We start from the raw sequence: 12951 nt of genomic DNA, 5'->3' as shown, positions 1-12951 counted from the left end.
TAATTTTAATTAAAAACGTAAGAGAAACAGTTCATAGATCATATAAGAAATAAGTAATAAAACAAATTCATAAGTATAATATTAAAACATTTTATTGCTTATACAATGAGAAAAATAATTATTTCATTTTTTTATTTGAAGAAACATTTTTGAAATATTTATTTCTGATTCTATAAAAAATGAATTAAATTAAATATTTCTCAAACAAATTTTTAATTATTTAAAAAATAAAGTATTATTTTATCATTCATAATCTCTAGTAATAGAAATAGCTTTCGTAAGATTTTGATGTTCTATTTCAAATATCATTTTGTCCATCCTTGAAACTCACACTCGGACATTTTTATCAGCCTAGTACACATCTCCTGTTATTATCTCCTACATTCTCTCCCTTTCTCTTCAAAAATATATAAATTAAATTAAAAAAGAAATTATCATCTGAGAGTTAAAAGACAATTATTAATCATGTCTCATGATTCGATCGCAATAAATTTAATGAAGTATTTTCGCGTTCAGCGGCATTTAGCGTTAAACGCGGGGAACGAGGGAAAGTAATACAAGATCTAAACGAATCGGCGGAAAAACTGATATCAGAGATGAAAAAATTGGGAAACGAAAGGAAAGAAGCTAGACGGACACTGCGAGAAAACACAAGAGAGGACATCGAGAATTGGAAGTGGCGCGTGGCGGTGCCGAATATACGTATCGGATGCCGCCAGATGTTGCGGTAAGGCCAGCTGCCGCGCACCTCCGCTCTTGCCCTCCTTTGCTTTTCCTCGCAGCTTTTCGAGAGCGCCGAGCAGGTACACGCCACGCTATATATAGAGTATAGAGCCGCTTGCATCGTTGTTCATTGGTGGTATAAACGCCTCTTTCTGTGTGTCTCGACTCAGTATTTTAAATTATATTCTCCGCGAAATTCACACTCATGCGAAATATCGCTGTGATCTGTATTATAAGAGAGGAATTGTAAGAAAATTTCTTTACCATTTTCAGAAAGGAACTACGGTTCCCCTTATATCTATATCTCTTTAAATCTCTCATCTTTCCGTCTCGTGAATTTCGAAAATTGTCGGTAAATTATTCGGATTTTGATAACGTTCAAATCGGTTAGCGCTTTTGCTTTTACGCTTGTTAATTAAAACTTACTTAAATAATTCCATTTGTAGTTTAGATTGCTTTATAGTCCGGGACAAATCCATCGCGCTGTCGGAGCGACTGGATAGAAACAAGTTCGTGACCGTAACGCGAAGCGGCCGAGTTACGTTTGATCAATTAATTATGGTAGACATAATTATACTTTGCGTGAGGGCACCGATTCTTTAGAGAAGGTATGACTTTGTCAAATCTTTCAAGATACTTTGAGGAGAAGTAATGACATGATAATTACAATCTATTAAACTTAGGAGGAAAGCCTACGCACACACAAAAGATTTTATGTGATATTATCATCAGCAAATATTAGAGATGATATAAATAACACTTATGACAATTGATAAGTTTGCAATATTTATTTTAATATAGTATGTGTCTTTTCTCTAAGATTGAGATAAAATAATTATGAGATATTTAATCTTACGAGAAACTTTGATAATTTAAAATTAATATATGAATTTAATAGGTGAATATGCACGCATTAAACGAGGATTTAATATTCCTATATTTTACAACATGCTTTTTTAGCGTTTCGCGCGCGAGCGGCCGTGGCTCTTTTATAATACGGAAGCATTATTTGCTTCACGAAAGTGGACGGGCTCTTTGGCGTAATGGGCTGGCTACCGGGTCTCTTCTTCTCATCTCGCGAGCAAGCGCCGCGTTTATAGGCCCGTAATAAGCGTCTTCTCGCTACGAATGGCCCGAGGGCGAGGATCAGGAGATTCTCCCCTTCCTTTGTGATTCGCGATCGCGCAATTTTGAAAAAAAAAAAAAAGAAAAATCATTATCCGTTAGTATAATTTTATAATTTATCCATTATTATAATTTTATAACATTATACGTAAATATGTTGAATGATTTATATTAATTACGATAATAAATATGTAAAATATTGATTATAATTAAAATAAAGATTGACTTATTTGAAATTATGTAATATTACAATAAATTCCACACATGTCGCACATTTGATAGTTTCCTAAATAGTTCGTTGTTAAAGAGCATTAAATGTAAAATTTTTTTCGAGTTTATTCTTTTGAATTCGCCGTAATTTTTAGAGAGAATGAGAAAGGGAGAGGCAGTTCTGTTCCACCAGGACGAGCCTGTGGTCCTAGAAAGTAGCTGAATTCCGGAATACCCTAATTAACCCACGACCGTGAAGCATTGATTGCGTTTTATTCGAAACGCGGTAATCGAATTTGCATATTTAACACGGTAAGGGGAGGGGGAGAAGGTCTTGAACAGAACTCTCGCGCATAATTAATATCTCGTAACTATACATGGAATGCAAATAGGGCGTGCACAGTTAACTTTGCAACGTTGAGAATATTTTTTAACGTGTTTCTTTCGTGTACATACGAAAGCAAGTATAATGTTGGGAAATTAAAGATTCCGACGTTCAATCGATTTAATAGACTAGCGCAAGCTTTCATAAAGAAGGAAAAAAAAGGATTGTTTAAATCATTTAAATTAATGATAACATTTCAATAATAAAAAATTTCTTTTTTTAGTGATATTTAAAAAAAATCTTTAAATATAATAATACGTTTAAATACAAATTACTGAAAATATTTATTTAAATACAAAGTGTAATAAAACATCAATGAGAAATAACTACGAGATAAATAAGCAGAACAAATAGAAATTTGCGCGGAAATAATATTCACATATTTTACTGTTTATAGAGTGAAAGATATAATCATTTGAATTGATTAACTTGTAAGTTTCTGTGTAGCGAGAAATACATATTTGAAATATTTGAAATATTTATTTCTTCTTTAAAACTCAACTAAATCTGTCAAATAAGATTTTAATTAATATACAAATATATTATTATTTTTTTTACATTATATCATTTATAATAAGTAGAAATTTGTGAGAAAATAATTCATATTTTCTTATGTATAAAAGTGAAAGAAATAATCATTTGAATTTGTTATTTAAAGTTTCTCTATCAAGAAATAAATATTTAAAATTATTTATTTATGATTTTAAATTCAATTAAATATCTCAAGCAAAATTTTAATTAAAATGGAAATATAAATTATTATATCACAACAACTATTTATAATTTAATAGCGTATTTTTATTTTCTATTCCAGAAATATTGTTTTTCTCCTATATTATTATAAGTATACGATACCTCAAACTATCTCTATCTATTATAGTTTATTTATCGACACTTTGATCATTGATATGTATGTGTATTTATCTTCCAAAATCCCCGAAAATATTTCTCGATGAAATTTTGTTCTTCTTTTATAATAATTTATTCTTACAATTCTCATTTTATTTTTTATTTTTCTATTTCTCTTGTTCTTATTCGAATTATCCGAGAACCTTCGCGAATCGATCCAAGATTATTCTTTCTCCAATTATTCCGTCAAAATGTTTTATCTCTCCATCCATACACGTGCCAACGTTTTCTTTTCATCGCGCCGTAAGGCGAGGAAAAAAAATATCCCGGATCTTCTCTCAAGAGAAGAATGAGATAGGAAGGAAGTGAAGTGTGGCAAAGAGGGGAGGGACGGGAAGAAGGGTCGAAGGCGAATTTCTCTCTTTCCCGTCTATGTCCTCGCGAGCGGGCAGCTGCTCCTCAGGATTTGAGCACGTGCTACCACCGCGCGCTAGGATAGAGGGCCCCGGGCAGATAGAGAGGGCTTCGGTGGGTAGGTTTGTAGGTTGATAGGTGGGAAAAATGATTGTATATGCGTGCGTACACGCGCGCACGTGTACGCACGACGAGATATCGTCCATCACGTGAGGAAGCTATCGCTCTCATGCGTGTCTCCCTCCCGTGTTTCTGCCGTGTTTCGACCGAGTTATCGTTATTGTTGCTTTTACTATTGCTGTTTTGCAGCTATTTCCTCCCCCGGCCTTCGCGTACACACGATACCCCATATTACTCTCTTGAACCGCTATATGAAATTTTATTGCTTCCTCCCGCGTGCAAGGGAAGACCGTGATTCTTTTTCGCTCGTTACTCGAGAAACGAGTAACTTTCGCGATAACTTACCCGGCTTATCCCCCTTTTTATCGCTTGTGATATTATGCCGCTATTAACTCGTTAACATTTACTCTCGCTCCCTGGAATGTTATTTTCTTGTTCGGATCGTGTCTCGATAAAGTTTGCTGTCCTGCTGCTCGTGAGAGGCGAGTCACTTTCAACGTTAAATATCTCCCGACGATATATTTCGAATTAAAATGCGAATGATCGTCGAATGGACCATCAAGTCACAAATTCTCGATAATGCATTTTATCGAGATGCGACACACGTCCAATTCTCTGCCGGATTATTAATTTAACAGGAATACGCAGGTGCATCTCTCAGAGACGATTTGACGCAATCGACAGTAACATGTATAACGCTCGCATGCATATGCATTTTTGGAGCTTACGTATGTATGCGTGTGTATGTATTGACTAGAGAGAGAATATTGCTGGCAATATTTTATATTGGCTTGGTCCTACCCCCCCGTTCCCGTACCTGATAATCACGCGACACCTGTTACGACACAACACTTATTTTAATTGGGGGCTACGAGCAGCTGCCCACACGACGCACCAATCACGCCGGTTTATCCGAAATTCTCGGTTGCCCGCGCGACATCCCCCTCGTGTCATCTCCCTCCCCTTCACGCGGAGGCTCCTTTGCACCTGTTTTCGACCGCGCCGAGCGACGAGATGCGGCGATACGTGCCGGAGGATCCTTGACCAGGATTTCGCGGGCCTGAGCGAAAGTAAAGCAGAATGCACAGATTTCTCGACTGTGATTCGCGACGCGAAAGCGGTCGCACGCCGATTATGTCGATAATTATCGGCTCGTTAATTATCGGAGTGTCCCCGAAATAATTTTTCACATCTGGTCGAACGGGTCGCGCATGAGGATAAGAGCCGTATGTTGAAAAACTCTGCAAGCCTTCTCTTATATAATTATCTTTTTTTTTTTGAACAAATCAGTTTTAATTGCGAGGTATATATATTTACTCGGTTAACAATCTCAATTACCGTGATCCTTTGATATAAGAAGATTCTTCGCATTTATAAGTATGATTGGTGATTCCGATTGTATTGTGTTATTAATGCCGATTGATAACGAGGCACGTGCCATTATCATTGAAACGCGAGAAATATTCGATCATTGAATCGATTTCGCATTATGCTTGAGATATCGATTTACAATCACATCGTGTGGACTTACCTAAATATGAAACATTCATCGATATAAAACACCTCGAACTCGAGACCCACGTTCATATTTAATGTCAATAATATATAGCTCTGTGTATTGCGTCTGATAAGCTTCGATCGCGATCTCTTCTTTTACGTAATAAAAATCTGTTTAATAAAATATATTAATTTCAATTTTTTCTTTTTAATAGCAATTTCGAACATCATTTAATTACTTATACGTGCAATTACATGGGTATTTATTTTTGATAAGGTATATTATAAATAATTATTCGTGTAGATATATATTACTTGCTATAAAATTCTCTATAATTTGAACATTTTTTTAGATCGACATTGTATTTTCGCCAATCGAAAATAAACGTTCCCGTTCGCGTCTATTTTTGAAATAAAATTGTGCCCACAATACTCTATTCACATATCAATTATGATACACTAGATGCTCGAGAACCGCACCGGTGGCTACAGAAACGTCAAAAGACTCTTTTTTCAATCATTGAGATGAGATACGGTGTGATTTTCATAGTACTACCTGAAATCGAGATTTTTTGACGGGACGCAGATGGCACGGCCGCTTCCTCTCTCCCGGCAGGAAAAATCTTTTCACGCGCACAGAGGAAAGCCGAGACCTCCTCCTATCCGGCTTAACCGAGAGAGGCACGGGTCGCTTAATATAATCGGCGGTGACGGGACATTCGGTAGAGATCGCGATATATAGGACGTACGGCACGTGCCATTGACAAAGGCGCCGTGGCCAGATGCAGCCGCGTCGCCGCAGCATCCGCGGATAGCAAGGTCGATGCCATCTGTTGCTTCTCGTTTTCGAACCGGCGGCCGGATATCGCGACAATCCGGGTGTGTAATAGAAACTCCGTGCATCTGCATAAAGATCGCGATATTCAAGAATCTCGATCTTATAAGAAACTAGATTTTTTATTGATTTTTTTTTTTTTTTTAACGTCGAGTATGCCTTTTCTAAGCGTTTCACAAACAATACATGTTTAATAATTTAGTATCCCCATCATGAAAAATCACACTTGGATGAGTAATTAGGCACTAATTTATTACTAAGTTACTCGAATTATTGTCCTCACTAATTAACAAGAAATTAATGTAGAAAATCGTTAAGTAACAAAACTGTAAATTGCTCACCTAAATTGTTCGTTGTCCTGATGCCATCCTGGATCACCTTTTTTCTTCTTTCATATTAACCTTCTTCGTGACACTCACTCGCGAAAACACAGTTAATCACATGCGCATTGATCAATGGAATAAAATTATCGCGCATCCGCACTCCCGACATTAATCTGCACTTTACTGTGCGATGAAAAAAATGAAAATGTGGAAACTCTGTTATTGATATATACTTCAAATATTTAAAATTAAAAATAAATATCTGCAAGCTATGATATTTTAAAATATAATTAGATATGCCGACAGATTTCGATCGAATAACTTTCAAAATACGTATTTTGATACTGATGTAGAAACGCCGAATTTCTGAATGATGAATATTAAAATTGGAAATAATAATAGTAATCACTATATTTATTAATTAAATATACGCTATTTGACTCAACATTGATCCATTTTATATCCGTGACGTTTCGTTAATAATCGAAAAATGATTTATCTCCACTTTAATGTTATACGAATAGAGTTAATGATTAATGAAAACAAAATGGACTTTCAAAAATTATTCAATCGAAATTTAATAGTGCACAAACATAGATCTTCAACGCATAAATTTCACGAAATACTTGTATCATTAATAAATAATCAATCGTGCTTCAATTAAATAGACTCGTCGCGATATTTTCACATTTATGCGAAAGTTAATTAATTACATAAATTATTGATCGGCAATTATAACAATCATAAAGAATCGCGTTTTGAAAAGTAATACGACATACGGAATGAATTGTGCCACTACCTGCCTACTCGAGTCTCGCCGCGAGAATGACTACAAGGTCAAGGTTACCGCTATTGTAAATAACGCGTTATACGTCACAGGTATATGTTGTATCACGAAATATTTCGAAATAATATATTAACGAAATAAACACGGAATATTGTGTGTTCATTCCAATATTATAGTAATGTTGATATTACGGTGCTTACTTTAATCATTCAATTTTACTTTAATTACTCGATCATATATTACTAACGCGTTCTCAATTGCGAAAATAATTAGCAAATTACATTTAAATTGATGAAAAATTTAAAGCGTGTAGAGAATATATTTGAGAAAATAATTAACTTTCGTAAAAATATTGCAACAATAATTTACTGTTCTTATTATACTTACTCTAATAAATTAACTCTTGTCTTGTAATTTACAATTCTCTCATAATGTAACAGCTGTTTATCAAAGCAAATATTTCTCTCACGATATATTCATTTGAAGTAAGAATTTAAATGATGGGAAATAAATTATAAATTATTGTTTCATTGTAATATTTTTACTAGCGCTAATTATTTTCTTAAATATACTTGAAAAAAGAGATTAAGTATAAGTATTTTACGTTCTGAATATTTCGCCGATTTAGATGTGATTTGTTAATCATTTTCGGATTAGAAACCAACCAGTAATACATATGAATTGCAGGATCGAATAATTAAAATAAAAATTCTATAATATATTAGACTAATCATTAGTAATTAATTAAAAATTATATTAAACAATATAAGCAGAACATTCTGCGTACATTTATTATTGTGTTAAATGTTTCATAGATAACCAATTAAGCGTCACCCGTTTTTCAGCATTCCTTTCTACAGCGTAGTGTTGTTTATATTATTGCGTATGTACCGTGACCTTGTCATTCACGCGGCAACACTCGCGGGAATAAGTAGTGACGTGAGCTGCTCCGTGTGTCGTCGTATTATCTTTCGGAATGCGATTATTCTCTATGATTGATACAATTAGCGATCATCAATTCGCGTAATTGATTAACTACCGCGATAATTGACATGTGAGGGTATCGCGACGATACCTGTTTGATTCAAGCAGCGAAATGGCACGATAAATCGATTGTTTATTAATGATACAAGTAGTATTTTGCGAAACTTTCACGCAAGATTATATTAGAAATCTACAAAGCTACTATTTATTCTAAATTTTGATTATATAAGTTTTGATAATCTGTCACGTCTTAATTAATTGTTAACTCGACTGGCATAGTATTGTGCGATATCAGAATGAAATCAACATCACTTTCATGTTTTCGATCATTAACAAAACGCCGTGAGTACGATACGGATATATTTTGAATCGAATTGATGGTCGCAACACGTTTAATGAATAAATATAGTGATTATTAATTATAGATTAGTGTAATCAGTGTTAAAATACATATTTAATTATTCGATCGAAATTTGTCGGATCGAAAAATGTAACTATATTTTTAAATATTCGCGAAATTTATATCTTTAATTTTTAATATTAAGTATATTTATTCAATAAAACATTAAAAATGTAAACAGATCATAGTTTATATTTCTTTTCATCGCGTTTTTTTTTCATCGCGATATAATAAAGTGCAGATTACGTATGATTAACATCGGGAGTGCTGTGCAAAGGGTTGATCATGATATTTCATTGATTAGTGCAAATAAGTGTTTTCGCGAGTGAGTGCCATGAAGAAGCAATCAAGGATCAACAAGAGAAAAGAAAAGAGAAAATCCAGATGGTACCAGATGATGATAAAGCAACTGTAAGGTAAGTAAATTATAATTTTGTTAATTTATTGTTTGTTATTTGATATAAAATTAGTGCGTATTTTTGCTTATCTTCGTGATAATGTAAATAATAATAATAAAATTTACACTATTGCGTAACACTATGTGAAATTATATATTCTGGAACTTAATTTAAAAATACTTAAAATATTAAATATAATATTTTATATATAATGATAGTATATAGACAATATTTTGGAATTCTTTAAGATTCTTTACAAAATATATATTATTAATTAATTAAAATTTTGAATAACTATATTAAAATTGCTCTCATTCGATTTTGATATTAAAATGTTTTCCGGATTATTACAGTAAATTTTATTATTAGCAGTAAATTTTGTGCTCATCGTTTAACTTAAGAAAATATCCCAAACTTATGACAGTGCTAATTTGTGTTTCATAAGAATCAAGTATATTAACAAACTTGATTGTTTTCTTTTAATTTAAATATTATTTTATTTAATTTTTATTTAATTTCCTGTACATATAATAGGAAGAATTCGGGATTAATTTAACAAATTACCAATAGCATTTAATTATGCCCTACATTCGAATTTGATGTCTCTTAGAGAAAGTATGCCAGGTTAATGGGGGAGGATACAATACGCGCAGCGTTCGGGAGGGTAGCAGATTTTCCTCTTCATAATAGGCATTTGCGAACGAATCTTTCTCTCTTTTTTTTCTTTTTCTCTCTTTTTTCCCGCCCACACAATGACGTTCGCAGGAGAAGAACGTGAAAAAAGCTAGACAACTGTGCGACAGACTGCGGCGGCTGCTGCATCCGAGATGCAACGAATGCCATATGCCGCGGGCGCTTTCTCGATTTTCGGCGATCAGTCGCGTTATTCGCTACTGCTGCTGCTGCTGCTGCACATGAAGAAAAGAACAAGAGAGAAAGAGGGCTGTCTCCGATTTCCGCGACAGGCGGAAATCGACATCTTTTCGGCGTCAGGTTGAACTCACGTCTCATCGCCGAGAATGCGTACGCGTGCCCTGTATATTATCGTAACGCGTGCATAGCACTTTTCTCGAGTTCCACACGCTTGATCGAGAACTTTAATTCGGTAATTATACTTGTTCATCGCACGCTTGATATTATTACGTTACGTCGAAAACTCCTCTCGAGGATAATGCATCGATAGAATCATCAATCGCGTTTAAACTTGCCGCAAAGTATGTGACATGAAAATATACAAGTTATAATATTTTATGATAAAAAATACATATATTCTTCATCGTAAAATAAATGTGAAATAAGCGATACAATGTAACTGATTAATATGAACGTATATGATTATAATATATTAAATTAAGGATATCTAAATCGAAAATAAATTCTCTTTAAATATTTATATGAGAAATGATATTAATCGCACGTCGTCTTCGACATAATTTTTGTTGTTTCTTTTTCAGTAAAATTATTTTTTTCTTTTTGATTAGTATAATATTTATTTTATTTTATATTTCTTTCTTCTCGACTAGATTAAAAGGTGTGATTGTGCGCGTAATATCTCATGCATATCTTGTATCGTGTATAATATCTTGTGTATCATATCTCATATAATACGATAAATAGAAAAGATCCCTTCTATTCGCAATATTAGCCTGATAACGAGCTAACGCAAGTTTACATATTCAAAATTTTACACAACGAGTTTTGATTCCGCGCACGAGTTCCCGCGACCTTATCGCCGCCGAATCAGTTCCAGCCGCCGGTAGGTCAACAACAGCCACTCTCGCGGATAAAGAGAGCGCCTGTGTGTGCATTCTGAGGTGGCTGATAGTAATTTCGTATCACTGCCCCGTGGCGGCATGCTGCGTGCACGCGCGCCGTCAAGGGAGGGAAGGGCAGCGGGGGCCCTGGGGCCGTAAGGTGGGAGCGAGGGACGCAGGGGAGGGACGAGGAAAGGGGCAGATGGCACCGTCTTCCTCGCTGCCAAGTGGCAGCGGGCACGCGCCAACCGAGTCGGAACATCTGCCGCCGACTTCCCAGGAAGAGAGCACAAGAGAGAACCACCGACTTCTCTTCTCTCCTCTCGCGCGAAGCAAAAGGCCCATCCTCCCCGACCGACGCAAACAGGCGCGGTCGGTGTGTCGCGGGCCCAGTTTCTTATTTCGTATCTTTTCCGAAAGCGCACCGCGTCCCCCCCTCCTCCCTTCTCCCTTCTCCCCTCCTGATGGCTATAACATCCGTTTCCTTTATCCCCGCGGCGTGCTCCAAGATTTTCAATTTTGGCAGATGGCACGTGCCGAACGGAAGGATCATCTCTCCTCTTCTCCTGCCCTTCTTCTTCTCCTCCTTTGTCAAGTCTCGCCGATGAAACTACTCGCGCGCGACAAGCTCGTAAACTGAAAGTGCGGAACGATTGAGGAGCAACGGCACGTTCCACGATCTGACAATGAGATAGAAAGATCGGGAGTATTTTCTTTCTTTTATAATTTCATATGTAAAGTGGAAGAAATCAAATTTTGGAATTTTAGAGTCAAGATTGAATATACATCTAAAATGTTTTCCAGCATTTTATAATCTATAAAGTGCGGAGTTGTGGACTTAAAAATCTAGAATTTTAGATTTAGATTTCAGTTGTGACCTTACTTTAGCAAGTATGGTAATAAGAGTGTATAGGAATCTATTAAGATGGCGAGAGAGGAAATTTAGTATACAGCTGTTTCTTTAGACCACCCTGCAACCACTGACGCGTTCTTAATTCCCCTCCTTCTAGTCATGAACATGTGGCGATGGGTTTTCCTCCTTAGTCTTTCGTTCATGATTCTAGTTTTTCATTTTTACAGATGCCACGCGTCATAGTTGTTTCCTTATCCTCCTCTTTTATAGCATTTCTTTGTCAAGTCACTCGAAAGAAACCTATCGTTTACACGAAACGTATATAAAATATAAAATATGAAATATTTCCTTTCTCTATAGAAATGAAATATATTGATGAAGTTTTATGATAATAAAATTTGCATATAAAATATTATATATATATATTTATAACTTTACCAGAAAAAAATCTGAACAAATCTCGTCAATATAAATAATATGAAGTAGCTTTCATATTTAGTAAAAATAATCATATTTTCCATATATAAATTATATATATAGATCATGTATTTTATATTAAAGTTTAAATATAATTTTATTATTTTGATTAAATTAAAATGCAAAATTTAATTTTCTATTTACATATATCTCAAACTATTGATGAGATTTATGCAGAAACACCTCGTATCCATTGCAAACAATCAGGATTCGAATCACAAGTAATGTCGCGAATTACGCGTGAATCCTTACGAAAGGGAAATGCTACCGAAGAGGAAGAAGAAAAGGAAGAGGGTCCCTTCCGGTCTCTATAATACACGAGCACGAAAAGGAGTGTGCCAGATGTACGGAGAAAGTGCAAAGGGTTGCGGATTTCCGATCCCGGAACCCTATCTTTAAAAAAAATCTTTCATTTCCGATCGCGCTTTCTCTCGATTAGTTTCCGTAGATTTAACATATCGCCTGTCATATGTCATCTGTTTAATATACGGGGTGTTCAAGTTGTTGATCGAAATTTGTTTTATAAGAGTAGATGAGAGTATATAATTACGTTAAGAAAAAGATTTAATTTTTAAGCAATTTTTCTATATGTATTTTAACTTTTTAATGCTTGCGTGTGGTCGGCTGAAGTTTCTTTTTCCTTGTAATCCATAGGACTTACCGAAATTTTCAGACTTATCGAAATTAAACCGGTTTTTATATATAATTCCTGGGATTTTTTTAACTTGATACAGGAGTGATGTTAGCGAACTCGTCTTGCGGATCATTAATGCGCGCAGGTGTCAATGACGGGCGACGAACTTATGCCTCGAAATAT

At 35.0% G+C, this 12951-nt stretch overlaps 2 protein-coding genes across 6 annotated transcripts in view; both read left to right on the top strand.

Annotated features, from left to right (window-relative positions):
- Positions 1–12951, top strand: part of Ino80 (chromatin-remodeling ATPase INO80) — a 67897-nt gene that overhangs the window by 27728 nt on the left and 27218 nt on the right. The window contains exons 29-30 of one of the 5 annotated variants that reach the window (XM_083102050.1): positions 517–727; positions 1170–1447. The exons of 3 other annotated variants lie outside the window; for them this stretch is intronic. In XM_083102050.1, coding sequence (XP_082958176.1) covers positions 517–727; positions 1170–1326 — 368 coding nt within the window. In that variant the 3' untranslated portion in view covers positions 1327–1447. Of the gene's footprint in view, positions 1–516; positions 728–1169; positions 1448–1683; positions 1960–12951 lie in introns of those variants that run through there. One more of the 5 variants, XM_083102057.1, reaches the window with a different exon arrangement.
- Delta (neurogenic locus protein delta) overlaps positions 8161–12951 on the top strand; it is a 78494-nt gene continuing 73703 nt past the window's right edge. The window contains exon 1 of the mRNA XM_083102061.1: positions 8161–9068. The gene's annotated coding sequence lies outside the window, so the exon portion shown is untranslated. The remainder of the gene's footprint in view (positions 9069–12951) is intronic.

This window comes from Camponotus vicinus, unplaced genomic scaffold (assembly GCF_025532165.1).
Source record: "Camponotus vicinus isolate PSW18456_S1 unplaced genomic scaffold, iyCamVici1.0 SCAF_6, whole genome shotgun sequence".
Taxonomy (NCBI): domain Eukaryota; kingdom Metazoa; phylum Arthropoda; class Insecta; order Hymenoptera; family Formicidae; genus Camponotus; species Camponotus vicinus.
Note: the sequence above shows the minus strand (reverse complement) of the source record. Positions and strands in the feature narration are given on the sequence as shown.